The sequence below is a fragment of the Oryza glaberrima genome, chromosome 2 (genome assembly GCF_000147395.1).
Source record: "Oryza glaberrima chromosome 2, OglaRS2, whole genome shotgun sequence".
In the NCBI taxonomy this organism is placed as follows: domain Eukaryota; kingdom Viridiplantae; phylum Streptophyta; class Magnoliopsida; order Poales; family Poaceae; genus Oryza; species Oryza glaberrima.
This window is the reverse complement of record NC_068327.1, coordinates 31,002,885-31,023,567: the sequence shown is the minus strand read 5'-3', so window position 1 is coordinate 31,023,567 and position 20,683 is coordinate 31,002,885. Positions and strand designations below refer to the sequence as shown.

The following is a 20,683-nucleotide window of genomic DNA, read 5'->3' as shown; positions in this document are numbered from 1 at the left end:
TCCTACTTTTATTCTCAACCTAATTTTTGTCAATAAATTGTTTGTGACTATTTTGAATGCTAATTATACTTGCAACACATAAATTCTAAAATAAAATTACTTACAACAACCATGAAGTATAGGAAAGTATTACGTCGCAACCATGGAGTTGGTTCCTACGAACTATATATCATCTAATCTATATGTTCTTTTTAATACATATCAAATCTTCGTTTTGGAGTTCTAAACTTTAAGAAATTCAAATTTTTTTAAAGAATTGATATTGAACTTCAAGCAAAAAAGTTCGAATGATTTATGCAATTTATAATGGGCTTTGGATTCAACAAAATTTGTTTCAGTTTAGCTCAAATCTATTATATACTAAAAGTCCATTAAACTTTCTAAAATCACTCTCAAGCTGACATGTGGCATCCTAAAAACACTCTCAAGCTGCCACGTGGTGATATGTGGCAAAGCTATAGCGCTGCAGCGGTCGTGATCACCTTAGATGACTCAAATACAACGCTTTGTCATGCGTGCAATTTCATTTGGAATATTAGATATCTATGTTCTATGTCCTTGAAATGCTTTTGATCTCTAAAATTTGGGATGTAAACATAACTGTGTTGAGTGTACAACTCGGTATGGGGTAAATGTGTATTAAAAATTCTAAAATCCTGCCTCTAAAATCGAGCGAAAAATATTATAACAATGGACATAGTGTGCTTTACTATAAATGTGGGACATCAATGTGCATGTATGCAAAATTCTTTTACCATAAAAGGGCATTAAATATATTTTTTAGCTATCGCAGAAAAAAAGGCAAAGAAGAGTGCATGCATACTTGTTGGAGCCATCGGAGAATATATAGAATTTTATTTGTTAGATCTAATGGTATAGAACAATCAGTTTATTAGAAATTTTGTCACCATAAAAGGGCATTGATTATCTTTTAACAACCGATTATAACAACCACAGCAAAAAAAAAAAAAAAACAGAGGAAAAAGGGCACATGCGTACAGAGGAAAAACAGCAAGGTTGAAGACTTCAGAATTTTATTTGGTAGATCAAGCGGTTTATTAGAAATTTTATCTTTTAACTACTGATTAAAAAAATATATTAACTACCGTAGAAAAAGAAGAGAATGGAAGGAAAGCAGCCACATGCGTACATGGCTGCACCCGTGGATTTTTTCCTTAAATTTTTAGGATTTTTGCTGAATTTTGGAGTCCAACAACGCAAATACATGGATTGCACCCGTGGGTCCTTTATCTCCTTTGGTCGCACCACGTGGCAGCTTGAGAGTGTTTTTAGGATGCCATATGTTAACTTGAGAGTGATTTTAGAAAATTTAATGGACTTTTAGTATATAATAGATACTACTGAGCTGGTGGAATATGGGGGACTAATGTACATTGGCAAATGGATAATGAGAGGAGGGAGGGGGTTTGGAAAAGGGAAATGTATGAATGGTTAGGATTAAACGAGGGTGAAGAATGGATGGTTAGGATACAATATTACTCTTTGGAGAATGGGATTATTTCCCTACCCTATTTGCCAAACAAAACCTAAAAAGTATCACCAATCATGGCGTACAATTTAGAAAGTGTATGATTTAGGCATGGGGCAGACCACGCCCTTTACGACTTGGTCTCTCGGTTTGTTAGACGAGAGATTAACTAACAAAAGCTACTATACATAATGTACACTATGCCAGGATACAAATATTTACAAATAACAACATTAACTATCCGACAGCTCTATTAGCTGCCTAGGCTTATCGACGTATAATAAAAGGTCGATATTCCATATCGCTGATATCGGTAACCGTTTGCCATAGGTTTTTTGTCCAAGCTTTGAAAAATTTATGGATCCACCATTGCTTTCCAAAAATAAAAAACACCGGGGAAAAAAACCATTTGATAGCAACACAAGACAAAATGACGTTACTGTCTACCCGAGCTCCTATTCCATACCAACACAACCAAACGAACAGTACCCGCCGGGCCACAGGCATGTTTGTAAATTTCCCTCCCGTGGCTGCCATCTCTCGCAGCATCTGCCCTTTTGAACTCGCCAAGAGCTAGCAACAGCGCCCTCGCGCCCCCTCCCTCCTCTGCAATAAACAACCACACGCGCCGCACCCATGGCCACCCTCATCGCAACAGCGCACCACCACCACCACCGTCTCCAGCCATGGCCTCTTCCGCCTCCCTGCAGCGCTTCCTCCCCCTGTCCCCGCACGTGGTAGCATCCCGCCGCCGCCCTCCCGCCGTCCGCACCCGCCCCATGCAGTCGTCGACCGTGTCCGCGCCGTCCTCCTCGACACCGGCCGCGGACGATGCCGTGTCGGCGGAGCGGCTAGAGCCGTGGGTGGAGCAGCGGGAGGGGCGGTACTGGGTGCTCAAGGAGAAGTACCGGGCAGGGCTGAACCCGCAGGAGAAGGTGAAGCTAGGGAAGGAGCCCATATCGTTGTTCATGGAGGGCGGCATAAGGAGCTCGCCAAGATGCCCATGGAGGAGATCGAGGCCGACAAGCTCTCCAAGGAGGACATCGACGTGCGTCTCAAGTGGCTCGGCCTCTTCCACTGCCACAAGCATCAGTGTATGCCTCTCTTTTGCTCCTCTGTTCAACACATTTTCTTGCTTTCGATCGGTTAGTTGATCTGTCGCGCCGAGGAGAATTACCTCAATTAATTCGCCAAGATATTCTGCTGATTTGTTTTTTCTCGATGCACATTCAGCAACATAATTAAGATTGATTAAGTTGCTGTGATTTTTATAGCTTAATTACGATCTCGTGAGTAATGACTATTTATATTGAGCAAACATGGAAACCTTTGATCCAATCACTTCACCTCCATGTGCCACATATAGCCACAGTCCCAGGCTCTACCAAGTAACATAATGTTCGCACAACCGTTTGATAAGTATTAGTATGAGTACTTTATTTGGCGCCAGCATCTGATGTGTGGCCTTTGTACTGATTGAACCAAAAAGAAAAACGAAAGTCATTTTGGTCCCTTACAATTCTACTTCATCTGCAGGATGTACATAAGCTTATATATCCATTCTGTTCTATGTTCTGTTTACATTTTATTACTAGGTTGAAAAGGCTCACTTGGTGGCTGTCATTGGTTGGTTGGTGCGGTATATACTATATAGTTTTTTAATGGCATATAGCTATATATATATATGTTCTTAAAACAAACTAGAAAAGCAAAAGATCAACTATCTTAGCCACACCAATGAAATGGAATATACTGACTCTCACGGCTAAAATTCTCTTCCGTCACCTGGCCCAACTGGAGCCGTGGGCTCGTGGTCCTTTAATTAGACTCTTTGCTAAACATATACTAGTGTTTTGGGGGCCCAGAGTGAATTTGGCCCAAAATGCTAACGGCCGCTCTACGGCTCTACGCTGTGCAGATGGGCGGTTCATGATGCGGCTGAAGCTGCCAAACGGCGTGACGACGAGCGAGCAGACGAGGTACCTGGCGAGCGTGATCGAGGCGTACGGCAAGGATGGCTGCGCCGACGTGACAACCCGCCAGAACTGGCAGATTCGCGGCGTCACGCTCCCCGACGTGCCGGCCATCCTCGACGGGCTCAAAGCCGTCGGCCTCACCAACCTTCAGAGCGGCATGAACAACGTCCGCAACCCCGTCGGCAACCCGCTCGCCGGCATCGACCCCGACGAGATCGTCGACACCCGATCCTACACCAACCTCCTCTCCTCCTACATCACCAGCAACTTCCAGGGCAACCCCACCATCACCAACCTGTCAGTAATCGAATCAACTTGATATGCTCGTGCTGTTCGTGTCGTCGATCTCTGACATGTTTATTGAATTGTTGTTGCTGCGTGTTGTTGGCAGGCCGAGGAAGTGGAACGTGTGCGTGGTCGGGTCGCACGATCTGTACGAGCACCCGCACATCAACGATCTCGCGTACATGCCGGCGGTGAAGGACGGCAAGTTCGGGTTCAACCTCCTCGTCGGCGGGTTCATCAGCCCCAAGAGGTGGGAGGAGGCGCTGCCGCTCGACGCCTGGGTCCCCGGCGACGACATCATCCCGGTGTGCAAGGCCGTTCTCGAGGCGTACTGCGACCTCGGCACCAGGGGCAACCGCCAGAAGACCCGCATGATGTGGCTCATCGACGAACTTTTGAGCCATTTTTTCCACGCCATTGTCTGAATTACGTATGTTCCAATGTTCTTATCAATTAATTGCGGCGTTGGCAATTGCAGGGGATGGAGGTTTTCTGGTCGGAGGTGGAGAAGAGGATGCCGAACGGCGTGCTGGAGCGCGCGGCGCCGGAGGACCTCATCGACAAGAAATGGCAGAGGAGGGACTACCTCGGCGTGCACCCGCAGAAGCAGGAAGGGCTGTCCTACGTCGGCCTGCACGTGCCCGTGGGACGGGTGCAGGCGGCGGACATGTTCGAGCTCGCGCGCCTCGCCGACGAGTACGGCTCCGGCGAGCTCCGCCTCACCGTGGAGCAGAACATCGTGATCCCGAACGTCAAGGATGAGAAGGTGGAGGCGCTGCTCGCCGAGCCGCTGCTTCAGAAGTTCTCCCCGCAGCCGTCGCTGCTGCTCAAGGGCCTCGTCGCGTGCACCGGCAACCAGTTCTGCGGCCAGGCCATCATCGAGACGAAGCAGCGGGCGCTGCTGGTGACGTCGCAGGTGGAGAAGCTCGTGTCGGTGCCCCGGGCGGTGCGGATGCACTGGACCGGCTGCCCAAACAGCTGCGGCCAGGTGCAGGTCGCCGACATCGGATTCATGGGCTGCCTCACCAAGGACAGCGCCGGCAAGATCGTCGAGGCGGCCGACATCTTCGCCGGCGGCCGCGTCGGCAGCGACTCTCACCTCGCCGGCGTGTACAAGAAGTCCGTGCCGTGCGACGAGCTGGCGCCGATCGTCGCCGACATCCTGGTCGAGCGGTTCGGGGCCGTGCGGACGGAGAGGGAGGAGAACGAGGAGTAGGAGCACAGACTGGGGGTGGTTTGCTTGCTCCGGTGATCTCTCCCCGTCCTTGTAAAGTAGACGACAATGCCTTCGCCAATGGCACGCTTGTACTATCACGTTTTGGTTTGATCTTGTAGCCCACAAAGCACGTTACAGTCTTACAGAGGATGGTTGATAAATAAAGAAGAACAGATTCTGCAACTGTTCATCGCTGTTCCTAAATCTGATTTCACAATAGTACCTTACCTGAACTGTCCCAATCTTGCATGAAAGTGAAAGTTAATTAAGAGTTCAATGCAACTACTAACAACATGACAAGGCCTCCGGAACCGAGTCCTGTGTCCCCAAGTCTGCAAGGTGGATGGAGTTTATACATAAAAAGCCTTCCAGATCAAAGCCCCAAGAACACAACTCCGTCTCTCACCTTCAATCAAACTTCCAAAATCTGAACCAAGAATCGCGCGACGCGATGGAAGGGAGCAACCTCAAGTCGGCTGCGCTACTGGAGCAGTTGCGCGTCCACCTCGCCTCCGGCGCCGGCAAGGAGCTCGTCGAAAAGATCGGCTTCGTTTACCAGCTCAACATCTCTCCCAAGGTAATATAACCATCTCGGTCAATCGACTAGAACACCATGAATTTCCGTGAGATTAACTAAGTACGTTCGGCGTTGCACTTGTGGATTTTCTCTCAGAAGCTCGCTTTCGACGAGGAGGTATTCGTCGTCGATCTCAAGAAGGGCGTCGTCTCCAAAGGTAGAGCTTTCCCGGCGATCGATCTCCGTCGACTCTTGTCTTTGTCTGTCGCGTCGTCGTACTGAATAAGCTCTGCCTTTTTCTGTCAGGGCCGTACGAAGGGAAGCCAGACACGACCTTCTCCTTCACGGACGACGATTTCCTGGTCATCTCCAGCGGCAAGCTGAACCCTCAGATGGCGTTCATAATGTGAGATTGGAAAGAACTGTTTGATTCAATCTTGATTTGATTCAGAGATTGCTTAGGAAAAAAAGGAATTATGAGTTGTCGTGATGATATCGTGTTCGTGCGTTGTTGCAGGGGTAAATTGAAGATCAAGGGGAGTATAAGCGCGGCGCAGAAGTTCACGCCGGACATCTTCCCCAAGCCATCCAAACTGTAGGGTTGAGTGGAGTTCGACAATACACAGAGGCAGTTGGCGTAGTTGGAGTAGTAATTTTAGGCCCATTTGATTCAAAGGAAATTCATATAAATTTTAGAGGTTTTTATTCCTATAGGAATTTTTCTTATATAGCCCTTTGAATCAAAGGAATAGATCTTATGGAATCCTATGAAATTCCTATGGATTGTCTAATGCCATGCAAGTTTTGGAGGAATTCTAACATGAGGTAAAACCTCTTGGAAACTTTCCTTTGAGTCTTTATCTCTCCTCTGATTCCTGCGTTTTTCCTGCGGTCCAATCAAACGACCATTCCTGTATTTTTCCTGTGTTTTACAATCCTCTGTTTTACACTTACATTCTTATCAAAATCCTGCGTTTTTCCTATTCCTATGCTTTCTCATTCCTGCGATTTAAAGGGGCCCTTACTCTAAAAAATTAGTTCAGAGATGTTCTTGTCAATTGTGGTGCCTTAGAGATGCTGTTGGCGTTTTAAGATACGGAAAATATCTGAATGTCCAAATTCTTCTACCGCGATCCCACTTTCTTAACAACAAATTGCATGGATTAAAGTATCATACACAGGTTGTTACAAATTGCTATCGTTGGGGACGTAGCTCATATGGTAGAGCGCTCGCTTCGCATGCGAGAGGCACGGGGTTCGATTCCCCGCGTCTCCATCGGCACTGTTTTTTGAACATCAAACGCTGTTCGATCCACGATCTGTTAATTTCGCAAACACAACTAAATCTTTTTTTTTTTTTTTTTGTGCCGGTGCGTGCAGTGTGACGTCCAAGGCATGGCGCATTGGCGCCTCCCCTCTTTCCCTTGATCTTTTCATCAGTTCGTTCTTCTTGCAGAAAAGCTGTTCTGTTAAGTCGGTTCCGATCTGCTCTTGGGCTCTTGCCAGAAACAACCTGTGTACGCCAGACTTATCAAGCCAACCATCCTGATGAGCCTCTGCTTATACAAGCCTTTGACTCCAAAAAGGACGAGGAGGCTTGCAGCCGCACGGAAATAAGCCGACCGATCCTTTATTGCTCTATCTTTTTCCCTTGGAATAACAAACAGCCCAATTAAAATCTGGGATGAAACTATGGCTAGCTGTTCGCGGTGTCAGTTCTCGGGACGCTACCGTTGTTTTGTTTGAACCGGAATGTTCAGGGCGGTTCACACCATAGACTTGGAGCCAAGTGGTTCCATCCACAAAATTTTCTCATCTTGAATATTCTGTTATCTGCCTCGACAGACGCACCATATCCTGTGTTCAGGAATGAATGTGCTACAGCCAACGTGCTGCATGAAATTTGCTGAAATCGTGCTAAAATGTGCATGGCAACAGGAACCTGATGCCCTGGTCCTGTGGAACTGCCACGGGAAAGTATTTTTTATACCTAGGTGCAATCGTATCTAGGTGTATACATGTCACCTATATAGTTACTCCTTCTATCTTAAAATATAATAATTTTTAACTCTCAGTATTTGTCCTAAAATATAACAAATTCTCCATCAACATTATCTTCCCAACCAATCACAACCCTTTATCATTAATTTTTCCCACCTACCTCCACTACTTATCTAATCACAACCCTCCAACGCTCACTTCTACCTACTTTCTTAATAACCGTGTTCAACCCTAAAATTTCTTATATTCTAGGACGGAGGGAGTACGTAAATATTTCATAAAAAAATGTTAAGATAGATAAAGAAGATGTAAACCACTATGCAAACATGCACATCAAAATTTAATTTACAGTAAAGAAACAGAAATAACATATTCTATTTGTGCTGGAGATGTACTGTTCACAATATTGTTTTTTTATTTTTTATTTATCTGATTATATATCTGTTTCAGCCTTGCATGGTTGTGTATGTTTGTGTATAGACTTATGCCATTGTGATTGATGCTACCAATTATTTTCAAACTATTTTTTATAGAGGAATTTTATAGTTCTTTAGAAAATACCTTAAGGTATCTAAATTTTACACTAAAATTGTTGGTACCTTGAGATACAAAGTACCTAGAGGTACCAAATTTTACTAGAAAATTGTGGTACCTTTAGGTACCTTCTCAAAAATAGTAAAATTATGGGCCGTTTTGGATTTAGTGCCAAAACGTGCTCTACAAATATTTTGGTAGTTTGAACAGTGCATAAGACGGGTTTGGTTTGAAGCCAAATCATTGGCATTGCCAATGTCCAATTTGATATTTTCTATATTATGCTAAAAGCTTGGTTCTAAATTGGTCTCCAACCAAATACAATTCTACTCTACCAAAAAAATTTGTAGTACCAAAACTTGCCTAGGTTTTGGCACTACCAACATTTTGGTAGGTATTAAACCAAACAAGCCCTACATTTTTTTAATGTACATTTAAGTTGTATGTAAATGATGGGTGCGGTTGCACCTAGGTGAAAAAAAATACATATTCGCCACAACTCGCAACATGTACCAATTCAGCAGCAAGTGTAAGAGAGAAGATTTCTCTCGTTTTACATGCGCACCGTTCAATTCCTGAACTACTAAACGGTATGATTTTTTGCAAAAATTTTCTATAGGAAAGTTGCTTAAAAAATATATTAATCTATTTTTAAAATTTAAAATAGTTAATACTCAATTAATCATACGTTAATGGCTCAGCTCGTTTTGCGTACCTTCTCAATCGATTCTTTTCCTCTGCTCTCAAATACTCTGTGTGCGATCAGGTATTCATGTTCAGCTCGCACAAGCACAAGCAAGACAGATGGAATTCCTACTGACCTGCGCCTTTTGAGTGCTCCAACTCTCAAAGTCTCAAGGCCATTAAATTGCCTATGGGCTCACCAGCCAATAACAAACTCCGGCTGTTATCCATCCAATCCAGTGTCCCAAAGCAACATTCAAGCCCAGCCAGGCCTCCAAAAGTTGCAAGTTGAGCATGGCAAAATCCCCGGCTATTCTCGACTATAAATACCTGACCAGACACACCCAGGAGCTTCATCAATCACCCATCTCCGAAGTGAGTCTGCAGCATGCAGGTGCTGAACACCATGGTGAACAAACACTTCTTGTCCCTTTCGGTCCTCATCGTCCTCCTTGGCCTCTCCTCCAACTTGGCAGCCGGGCAAGTCCTGTTTCAGGTAAGAGATCGCCATGAGTTGGGTTTCAGGCTGCAGTGAACTGATCGGGTTTTGTACTGAGCCTAAGAGAATGATGCAGTGATGCTCTTGTGTTTGATGATGATGCAGGGATTCAACTGGGAGTCGTGGAAGGAGAATGGCGGGTGGTACAACTTCCTGATGGGCAAGGTGGACGACATCGCCGCAGCCGGCATCACCCACGTCTGGCTCCCTCCGCCGTCTCACTCTGTCGGCGAGCAAGGTGCGGTGCTCTGCTCTCTCGATCCCCTCCGTCGTCGCACCATTGCCGGCAAAATACATGCACAGGTCGTTGAATTGCTTGAATGCTTCTGCAGGCTACATGCCTGGGCGGCTGTACGATCTGGACGCGTCTAAGTACGGCAACGAGGCGCAGCTCAAGTCGCTGATCGAGGCGTTCCATGGCAAGGGCGTCCAGGTGATCGCTGACATCGTCATCAACCACCGCACGGCGGAGCACAAGGACGGCCGCGGCATCTACTGCCTCTTCGAGGGCGGGACGCCCGACTCCCGCCTCGACTGGGGCCCGCACATGATCTGCCGCGACGACCCCTACGGCGATGGCACCGGCAACCCGGACACCGGCGCCGACTTCGCCGCCGCGCCGGACATCGACCACCTCAACAAGCGCGTCCAGCGGGAGCTCATTGGCTGGCTCGACTGGCTCAAGATGGACATCGGCTTCGACGCGTGGCGCCTCGACTTCGCCAAGGGCTACTCCGCCGACATGGCAAAGATCTACATCGACGCCACCGAGCCGAGCTTCGCCGTGGCCGAGATATGGACGTCCATGGCGAACGGCGGGGACGGCAAGCCGAACTACGACCAGAACGCGCACCGGCAGGAGCTGGTCAACTGGGTCGATCGTGTCGGCGGCGCCAACAGCAACGCCACGGCGTTCGACTTCACCACCAAGGGCATCCTCAACGTCGCCGTGGAGGGCGAGCTGTGGCGCCTCCGCGGCGAGGACGGCAAGGCGCCCGGCATGATCGGGTGGTGGCCGGCCAAGGCGACGACCTTCGTCGACAACCACGACACCGGCTCGACGCAGCACATGTGGCCGTTCCCCTCCGACAAGGTCATGCAGGGCTACGCATACATCCTCACCCACCCCGGCAACCCATGCATCGTGAGTAGCCAACTCGATCAGAAATTCTGAATCATCCTGCAAACTGATCGATGAACTGATGATAAATTCTGTAAAATTGTTCAGTTCTACGACCATTTCTTCGATTGGGGTCTCAAGGAGGAGATCGAGCGCCTGGTGTCAATCAGAAACCGGCAGGGGATCCACCCGGCGAGCGAGCTGCGCATCATGGAGGCTGACAGCGATCTCTACCTCGCGGAGATCGATGGCAAGGTGATCACAAAGATTGGACCAAGATACGACGTCGAACACCTCATCCCCGAAGGCTTCCAGGTCGTCGCGCACGGTGACGGCTACGCAATCTGGGAGAAAATCTGAGCGCACGATGACGAGACTCTCAGTTTAGCAGATTTAACCTGCGATTTTTACCCTGACCGGTATACGTATATACGTGCCGGCAACGAGCTGTATCCGATCCGAATTACGGATGCAATTGTCCACGAAGTACTTCCTCCGTAAATAAAGTGAGGATCAGGGACATACATTTGTATGGTTTTACGAATAATGCTATGCAATAAAATTTGCACTGCTTAATGCTTATGCATTTTTGCTTGGTTCGATTGTACTGGTGAATTATTGTTACTGTTCTTTTTACTTCTCGAGTGGCAGTATTGTTCTTCTACGAAAATTTGATGCGTAGCCAAAAGCTTCAAAAGGAATAGTTAAAAATGATTTATGATTTATTTTTATAATTCATAAAAAATTCAAAAGATTGAGAAGATTTGCCGGTTTTTCCAACCATGTATGTATATTTTGGGCTATTGTGTTCTTACCCATATTTTCGACTTCAAGTATGATTTTATCCCTTGATTTTACCCTTACTTTTTGAACTGAAGTTTGTGTATGCCCCCATTCCATTAAGCCCTCTTAACGGTATTAAATGCATGTAGAAAAAGGGTCAAACTTCATGTCAAGTTTTAGTTTGACCTTATGTTTTAGTATTGAAAATTTGAAAATCATGTCAAAATATAGGCACAATCTAAAAGTTCTAAAAAAAAAGTAGAGGCAAATATGCAAATGGCATACATGTATTTAATAGGACTTGATGGGATTGGGGCAAACACAAGCTTCAGTTAAAAAAATGAGGGTATAATCACAAAGTTAAAAAAAATAGGGGTGCGATTACATTTGCAGTTGAAAACAGGGACAAGAACACTATTAAACCTATATATCATGTGTGGAGATATTGTACTTGCTAGATCGCACATCTTTTATAGTTTGAAGTATCTGCACACATAATATGATATTTTCTATAAATTTTTAAATTTTAGTCATTTTCAAAGAATAAGGAAAATAGTTTTTCACAAGTAGACTTCTTAAAAATGGCATCGATTAGTGTGCATGCGGTTTTTTTTTCTAGCTATCAACCTCTAAAAATGGAAAAACCTCAGATTTAATTTTTTTTTTCAAACTTTTACATATGAAGTCAGATGAATGCAAATTTCGTGTGAATGTTACAATCCTCGATGAGAACTTCAACTTTGTAATTAAAAGTTTTCTCATTTGAGATTGTTTATAGACATGTATTTGTTACAAGCTCTCATATATACTATAAGAAGAGTAAATTTCACGAAACCATAGGTATTATGATCTAGAGTAAATTGCATAAAACTACAGGGTTTTGGTCTTTTTCACATAACTGTGTATTATGACCTTATAGTTTCACACCGTAAACAAAATTTTCTTTGTCTACCATACATATGAGTTCCAAACAATGATCGAATATATGAGTTCTTTTTAATTCATCATTTGAATATTGTAGTACTTTAAGTTCATTATTTTTCATATTGCGGCAGTACTAAACTAGATTGGTAAACATTGTGGTTTTGTAAAACCTTAGAACCACAATATCGATGATTACTTAACACATGCCGAAACTCCGGTGATTTTGTGCAACTTGAACAATAATACCTGTGGCTTTTTGAAATTTACTCATTTCTTAATCTTTTGATTTTTTATGTAATTTTAAATATAAATCATTTATATAGTTTTTTTTAGCCTTTGCTTGCACTATCATATTGGTATGTGTAATATTATTATCCTTAAGAATTGAAAATATCTGAAGGTACCATATTTTCTAGTATAAAATTTGGTAATTCTAGGTGCTAAGTATATTAAGATACCAAAAATTTTATTATAAACTTTAGATGCATAGAGGTACTTTCTCGAGGATTGTCTAATACCTCCATTGGTATGGGTTATGTTTGGTGAGCTGGAGATTTTGATAAGCAGTTTATGAGTTGTTCATTGGTTTGAACCCTTGGAAGAAAAAAAAGACTAGTTTTCCTAGTTCCTATCTTCTAATTTTCTGAATTCTGTAACTATTGAAGTTTCTACCTTCTAATTCATTTTCTGAATTCTGTGACTATTAATTGGGAAATGTGAGCTGACAATCTAGCATTGCCACTACTACAAAAATAATTTTTCACAGCGTCACCCTATCATTTTTCATGGCGAATATTTATGAAAACCGCCACAAAAATGTAACAAGGGGTAGGAAGTTTCGAACCGCCAGCGAAAACTGATCTTCGCTGGCGGTTGATTTAAGCGGGCCGCCATCAAAGATATTACAGTTTTTGCTGGCGGCGCACTTAATACACCGCCAGCAAAAATGGCAGATATTCACCGGCATTGGTCTTTTTTACGAGCAGTCCACTCATACAACCGCTTCTGAAAAGGTTTCACCACATAGCCCCAGCAAAAAAATTACTCGAGCTATAAAAAAAATCTCTCCCCACCCTATCCTTATCCCTTCACTCCTCACCACTCATTCTTCCTTATCCCTTCGCTGCAGAGAGGGTCGCTGTAGAGAGAGCGGTGGCCGGGTGCACGCGGCGCACGCGGCGGATCCAGTGCCGGGAGGGGCGGGGCTCGACTGCAGCGGACCTCGGCAGCGGCGGCGAGGAGGCCCGAGGCAACTCCATCCAAAAGGCGTCGGCGCACATGGCAGACCTGGTGGTAGCACGCGCAGGGAGCGGCGGGGCTCGGCTGCGGCGGAGCTCAGCAGCGGCGGCGAGGAGGCCCGAGGCGACTCCATCCAGCAGGCGGCGGCGCGCGGGCACGCAGGTCGAGGCGGCGGTGGGCAGGCGGCTCGCGGCGGCGGCACGGTGGCGGATCGAGGCGGTGGATCCAGGTCTTCCTCCCTCCTCCCATTCCCCCGCCGCCACCACCCCCTCTCCCTCTCTCAGATCTGGCGCGCGGGCCGCGGTGGAGGTTGCGGCGCCGCTCTACAGCGGTGGAGGCCGGCAGGGCTCACCAGCGGCGTCGTTGAGGCGGAGGCGGTGGAGGCCGACGGGGCTCGGCGGCGGACTTCAAATTTTTGTTAATCTGTTGATTTTTGTGATGCTTGAATGCTTGAGTGAATGGAAATTGTTGATTGTAAATTGTTCATGTATTTTTGAATGCTTGATAAATTTTTGTGAAATTTTTGAATGGTGGAGCGTTGACGAAGGACGCTCTGTCCGTCGTTTTTTTTTAAAAAAAATTTGGCCAGGATTAACACTGGCGGCTGGCACACTGTAACCCGCCAGCGATAATTCATTTTCGCTGGCGGTCGTCTTAAGCCAGCCGCCGGCGAAAATGGATCTTTGCTGGCGGTTGGCTTAAGACGACCGCCAGCAAAAATGAATTATCGCTGGCGGTCGAAAACCGCTAGTAAAGATCGTGATCTTCATTGGCCTTTGGTTTGTGGCGGCTGCGATTTCCGCCAGCGAAAATCCAAAATGGCCGTCACGAAAGATGATTTTTGTAGTGGTGTGCTAAAACAACGTTGCCATACAAAACATGAGTAAAATAAAATATTCCATTATTAGTAAAACAAACCAAGCAAAAATGCATAAGCAGTGAAAATTTTATTGCATACCATTATTTGTAAAACCATGCATGCAAACGCATGTTCCATATCCTCACTTTATTTACGGAGGTAGTACTTTGTGGACAATCGCGTACATAGTTCAGATCAGATACAGCATACAACTCGTTGCCATCACATGTATATGTTATACGTCGAGGGTGGAAAAAATTGCAGGTAAATAAAATCTGCTAATTGTGCCTCTCCACCGCTCAGATTTTCTCCCAGACTGCGTAGCCGTCACCGTGCGCGACGACCTGGAAGCCTTCGGGGATGAGGTGCTCGACGTCGTATCTTGGTCCGACCTTCGTGATGACCTTTCCGTCGATCTCGGCGAGGTAGAGATCGCTGTCAGCCTCCATGATGCGCAGCTCGCTCGCCGGGTGGATCCCCTGCCGGTTTCTGATCGATACCAAGCGCTCGATCTCCTCCTTGTGGCCCCAGTCGAAGAAATGGTCGTAGAACTGAAAGAATTTTGCAGAATTTATCATCAGTTCATCGATCAATTTGCAGGATGATTCAGAATATTTGCTAGAGATCGAGTTAGCTACTCACGATGCATGGGTTGCCGGGGTGGGTGAGGATGTAGGCGTAGCCCTGCATGACCTTGTCGGAGGGGAACGGCCACATGTGCTGCGTCGAGCCGGTGTCATGGTTGTCGATGAAGGTCGTCGCCTTAGCCGGCCACCACCCGATCATGCCGGGCGCCTTGCCGTCCTCGCCGCGGAGGCGCCATAGCTCGCCCTCCACGGCGACGTTGAGGATGCCCTTGGTGGTGAAGTCGAACGTCGTGGCGTTGCTGTTGGCGCCGCCGACGCGGTCGACCCAGTTGACCAGCTCCTGCCGGTGCGCGTTCTGGTCATAGTCCGGCTTGCCGTCCCCGCCGTACGCCAGCGACGTCCATATCTCGGCCACGGCGAAGCTCGGCTCGGTGGCGTCGATGTAGATCTTTGCCACGTCGGCGGAGTAGCCCTTGGCGAAGTCGAGGCGCCACGCGTCGAAGCCGATGTCCATCTTGAGCCAGTCGAGCCAGCCGATGAGCTCGCGCTGGACGCGCTTGTTGAGGTGGTCGATGTCAGGCGCGGCGCCGAAGTCGGCGCCGGTGTCCGGGTTGCCGGTGCCGTCGCCGTAGGGGTCGCCGCGGCAGATCATGTGCGGGCCCCAGTCGAGGCGGGAGTCGGGCGTCCCGCCCTCGAAGAGGCAGTAGATGCCGCGGCCGTCCTTGTGCTCCGCCGTGCGGTGGTTGATGACGATGTCGGCGATCACCTGGACGCCCTTGCCGTGGAACGCCTCGATCAGCGACTTGAGCTGCGCCTCGTTGCCGTACTTGGACGCGTCCAGATCGTACAGCCGCCCCGGCATGTAGCCTGCAGATCAGCAATCAAGCCAATTGGATATATTTTGCCGGCAATATGGATCGACGACGACGACGAAGGTGATCGAGAGAGCACCGGACCTTGTTCGGCGACAGATTGAGACGGCGGAGGGAGCCAGACGTGGGTGATGCCGGCGGCGGCGATGTCGTCCACCTTGCCCATCAGGAAGTTGTACCACCCGCCATTCTCCTTCCACGACTCCCAGTTGAAGCCCTGCATCATCATCAAACACAAGAGCACCATTCTCTCAGGCTCAGAACAAAACACGATCAGTTCACTGCAGCCTGCAACCCAACTCATGGCGACCTCTTACCTGAAACAGGACTTGCCCGGCTGCCAAGCTGGAGGAGAAGCCGAGGAGGAGGATGAGCAGGGACAGGGACAAGAAGCGTTTGCTCGCCATTGTCCTCAGTACAGTACGTGCAGGCTGCAGCTATACTTGGAATGAGACAAGGCGAGATGGAGTGATGAAGCTGGGTGTGTTTCTGGTCGGGTATTTATAGTCGAGAATACCGGGGATTGCACGCTCAACTTGCAACTCTTGGAGGCCTGGTTGTTGGGCTAGCTTGAATGTTGCTTTGGGACACTGGATTGGATGGATAACAGCAGTTTGTTATTGGCCGGTGAGCCCATAGGCACTTTAATGGCCTTGAGAGATGGAGCCCTCAAAAAGGTGCCGGTTAGTAGGAAATCCGGCTTTCTTGCATGTGCTTGTGCGAGCTGAAGCTAAAACACCTGATCGCATTGCAGGTGCGTTTGGTTCTCGATTATATTTTATCATCATTTATCAATAAATATTTTTTTAGACCGGTCACGCGGGAAAGCTTCCCAATCTGAATTTCTTTAAAAGAGAGAAACAGTACATATGATTAATTCGTTACATTGGAGTGCAGCAAGGAGGAAAGAATTTCTTTCCAGGATTCTAGCCTTTCCACCCAGAGGTTCACATCTTCTAGGCATTTTGATATAAGCCGAGCGGTGGAGGGGTTCTGATTCCTGAAGACGATGTCATGCCGATGATTCCACAGCCCCCAGAAACAAAGAAGGTAGAAGAGTTCGTAGTGTTTGGTCGGGATCCGGCTGGGCCTGTCCAGGTTGTGAAGCTCCTGCATAGAGGTGATGTGCAGGTGGATTTCCAAGGAGTTCCAGAATGCAACCGCGAAGGAGCATTGTATGCAGAAATGGAAGGCAGTTTCAGTCGCTCCATTGCAGAGGTCGCATGTTGCCGATTGGACAACCTTTTTCTTCAACAGATTTTGCTAGTCGGTAGTCGTTCTTTTGAGAGCAGCCAGGCGAAGAATTACACTTTCGGTGGAGCTCGGTTCTTCCAGATGAAAACCCAATCGTGGCATTGCGACCTCTGTTCATGTACTAGTATTATAGTATTTGCTTAAGTTGATATGTCTTAAATTCTTGATCACACCTATAATAGGGTGACGTAAACAGTCTGTACATCTTGCCACGTCATACCAGACATACCATATGTCCAGATTCGTAGTCAGACCCATCCTAAGTTGTAATATATTGGGACGGAGGGAGTAGTTAATTGCAGCACGTGCTCCAATATGTGAGTGGATTAGATACAATGTATAAGTAGACTACTAGATTGGTTATAAATGATGTTTCAATTTTTGAAATGAGTAGTTGGTTATATTATTAAACTTGCTCTTAGTAAACCTTGGAGAATCTTACTACACTTTTTCGAGTCAATGATACGTGAGACCTAATTTATTATAAGAGAATCTTATTACAACTGTGGACACAATCAAATAGCTGCTAACGTAATCAAACTTATCTAATCTTAGACATAATAAACTGTGGTAAAGTGTGACCGAGAATCAAACACTTGGACTTTTACTTAAGAGAGAGAGCTTATAATTAGCTGCTGCATGTTGTGAGCTGGGGCAGTTGTAGTCTTCCACATCACATAGGCCGTGTTTAGTTCACCCCCAACTACTCTCAACTTTCAACTTTCCATCACATCACATCTGTCACACCCCAATCCGACAGCGCCGTACAACGGCACCTGACAGGAGCGTGTCGTATGAATAACGGCACGAACCGCTTCCTACGAAACCGCGATCTCAGTACCAGTCTCAGGACATAGTGCTGGTACCCACGATGACAAATATGAATCATTGCAAATCTTTAAAATAAATAGAGGACTTATTTACCTTAACTTAGGTTGCAGCTCAGACAGCCCGAGAATGCAACCGACGACACGGACGAGGAAACACCCACAACAGCAGCAGTAGCGGAACCAACGAACTAACACCCAACACCACAGGTGACGGCTGGGAACCAGGACAAAACCCTAATCTTCACTTCACTTCATCTTCACTTCACGACGGGGGAACTATATATATATATATATATATATATATATATATATATATATATATATATATATATATATATATATATATATATATATAGAGAGAGAGAGAGAGAGAGAGAGAGAGAGAGAGAGAGCAAGGGTGAGTACTTTCGTACTCAGCAAGTCACGGGAATTTAGGTGTTTAATGAAAGCTTGGAAGAGAGGCAAGGTTGTTTTGCAAATCCTTTGTTTGAAAATCACTAAGTGATTTCTTTCTTTTTAACTTTGGGTCGAAAGGAGACTTGTGTCTCGATTCAACTTAAGAGATGCTTTTCAACAACTTAAATGGTAATGTACTGACCTCCCGGGTCAGATCATTACTTATCGGCTCCCAGAGCCATTTCACTTGATTAGGCGGCTCCCAGAGCCTTTTTTCATTTTCTCGGACTCCCAGAGTCCAGCTGCCCAGCAGCACAACAGTCCGCTTCCACTCGGAAAGCCTAGTCTATGATGCCCGCAGACATCCCGAATCATACAGATTCATTTCTGACCACTTAGGTCATCCATCTGCCACATAGGCTGATTCTGGTTACAATTCCCACACCACAACAACTTTTCACAAAGCACTGGCAAACAAATCTACGCAACGGGAACCACCTCACATCCGCCCATGACCGTGGGCACGGCTGTTCGAACAATTAGTTAACCTCTGCAGAGGGGTACACTTTACCCACAAGACACGAACTTACTCCAGACACTGGCCAGTGTCCGAGGTTCGTGACAAAGCCTTTCCCAAGCCGACCTAGGGTTACCTCATGCCACATAGAAGGATCAAATCCTCACTTAAATATAGGCCATTTTAGGCATTCACAAATCAACTCCAACTACCTTGATCAGTAAGTGAGCAAGCTTCTCGTCCTTGCCTTACCAGGAACCCGGTTTGTCCGACCCCGCCCCGGCGTTCCCAACTATTGGCATGCGAGGTTTCCCTGAACCGACTAGTTACTTAGCCAGGGTGTCCCATTCCACCTTGTGGTTGCACTTTGTTATGCTTGATGAGTTTCCCATAGGAATCAGTCCTTATATGCGAATACGGGACAACGCCACGTAGGCACGGCTCCCGCATCGCGAGTTTTCACAATTCATTTTATTTTCAAACACACCGACACCACATGTCGGGTTTTCAAGGCTTCACAAACCCATTTCCCAAGTTTTCGACAAACAACGGTGTATGTGGGATAATTGGTATACGCGCTCAGAGAGCACGGATACCGAAGTATCACAAGGGTGGAGCGACAAGGAATCAGGGTAGTACAGCCTACAGGAATTAGTGCGACTACTGGGTAGGTCGGTCGGTTTGGCACGCAAACCAAGGCCAAGCAAGTTAAGTGTGTGATTCTAATAATTCAAGTTGCAAAACAAAATAATAATGATTTTCCAATTATAGGAGCAATTGGTCAAAGGGTGACTTGCCTTGCTCAAGGTCTTCACGGAGCTTCACGAATCTTCGAGAAAACCACGAGTGACGAAAATCCGGTAACCGCAACTATACGCAAACAATCGAAAACCTAGACAAAATACCAAAAGAAAGATCCTAATTAGACTAATTAATAGTGCCATTAAAAAGATCTCAACTTTATAGAAATACTGGAAGCTGAACGGAGTTGATCGAAGTTATGGATCGAGATATATGAATTTTGGAAGCTCAAATGGGATTTTCTGTACTAGGAAATGATTTATCGGAATTTTCTGGAATACGAGGAATGGTTTATGGAATTTATAGAAATAATATTCTCAAGAATATTATTGACAATCACTGACGTGCGGGACCAATGGAATTGATTTATGGAAAAGGAAATGGACGAGGGATGTATATTAGACTTTCTCGGGCGGCAAGGGCGTGGCCCGAGGGTTGAAGGAGGCTCGGCCGAGCCATTTGGGCCGGCGCGGGCGCGGGGAAGGCGGCCCATTAGGGCGCGCGGAAGAGAGAGGGGCGGTCCGGTGGACCGGGTGCACCTTGTCAGTGACCGGGTTCACCGAAGGAAGGGCTCACGGGAGAGGCGGCGCTAGGGCTTGGTGGACACGGTTCGGGCGCGTGTGCCGGGTGGACCGGGACGCGTCGGGCCCACATGCAGCCTCATGGCTCACGTGGTCCGCGAGCACGGGGAAAGGGACGGAGGGGGAGGCTGACTGGGTTGCCTGACTCGGTCGAGCGGGCCCGGGGCTGAGGTGGCATCCACGTGGATACCACGTCGGATGGGGAGGCAGAGGAGGCCGGGCGGGCTGATCCGACGGCCGGTGGCGAGCGACGCAAACCGGCGAACGGCGGCGAGATGAATCGGGGGGTTAGCACCGGAAGAGAGAAGAGGCCAAGGGGAATCGATTCAACGGAACGGATTAGCCGGGGGAAGAACGACGGCGGCCGGCGGCGGCGGCCAATCTCGCCGGCACGTCGACGTGGCTGCGCGCGAAAAGAGCGAAGGAAGCACAGGCTCGGGCTCAGCTATCGCGGAAAGGGGTTGCGACGTGCACGCGGTGACGCAGGACCCGAAGGTCACCGGCGACGCACGCGCCGCGGTGCTATGCGGCGGCGGAAGGGGCGGCACGGCGCGAGAGCGAGAGGGGAGGCCGGCGGCCATGGGGCAGCAAGGGGGAGGTCAAGGGGATCCCCGGGAGCGTGGTGGCGAGAGGGATTCACGAGAGGGGAGCCGACGGCGGCGGATTTCGACGGCGATCGTCGGCGGCGAGCAAAAGGGGAAATCGCGGCGGGGCGACGA

General features: G+C 47.4%; 3 protein-coding genes, 1 non-coding gene and 1 pseudogene across 4 annotated transcripts; 4 read left to right on the top strand and 1 right to left on the bottom strand.

The window, feature by feature from the left end:
- Positions 1 to 2,066: 2,066 nt before the first annotated feature.
- Positions 2,067 to 5,139, top strand: LOC127764712 (ferredoxin--nitrite reductase, chloroplastic-like; annotated as a pseudogene).
- Positions 5,140 to 5,309: 170 nt separating this feature from the next.
- LOC127764732 (sterol carrier protein 2-like) lies at positions 5,310 to 6,375 on the top strand. The gene is made up of 4 exons (XM_052289645.1): positions 5,310 to 5,543; positions 5,640 to 5,700; positions 5,790 to 5,889; positions 6,001 to 6,375. The coding sequence occupies exons 1-4, from the start codon at positions 5,310 to 5,312 to the stop codon at positions 6,080 to 6,082; spliced, it is 477 nt and encodes a 158-aa protein (XP_052145605.1). The 3' UTR covers positions 6,083 to 6,375.
- Positions 6,376 to 6,686: 311 nt separating this feature from the next.
- TRNAA-CGC (transfer RNA alanine (anticodon CGC)) lies at positions 6,687 to 6,759 on the top strand. Its single transcript has one exon. It is a non-coding gene; the product is annotated as a tRNA-Ala (tRNA).
- Positions 6,760 to 9,090: 2,331 nt separating this feature from the next.
- LOC127764716 (alpha-amylase) lies at positions 9,091 to 10,837 on the top strand. The gene is made up of 4 exons (XM_052289629.1): positions 9,091 to 9,198; positions 9,307 to 9,439; positions 9,534 to 10,345; positions 10,430 to 10,837. Exons 1-4 carry the CDS (start codon positions 9,091 to 9,093, stop codon positions 10,679 to 10,681), a joined length of 1,305 nt encoding a protein of 434 aa, XP_052145589.1. The 3' UTR covers positions 10,682 to 10,837.
- Positions 10,838 to 14,212: 3,375 nt separating this feature from the next.
- On the bottom strand, positions 14,213 to 16,040 carry LOC127764717 (alpha-amylase-like). Its single transcript, XM_052289630.1, has 4 exons — positions 15,903 to 16,040; positions 15,670 to 15,802; positions 14,769 to 15,580; positions 14,213 to 14,677 (listed from the first exon to the last, which is right to left on the bottom strand). Exons 1-4 carry the CDS (start codon positions 15,990 to 15,992, stop codon positions 14,426 to 14,428), a joined length of 1,287 nt encoding a protein of 428 aa, XP_052145590.1. The 5' UTR covers positions 15,993 to 16,040; the 3' UTR covers positions 14,213 to 14,425.
- Between the last annotated feature and the right edge of the window lie 4,643 nt (positions 16,041 to 20,683).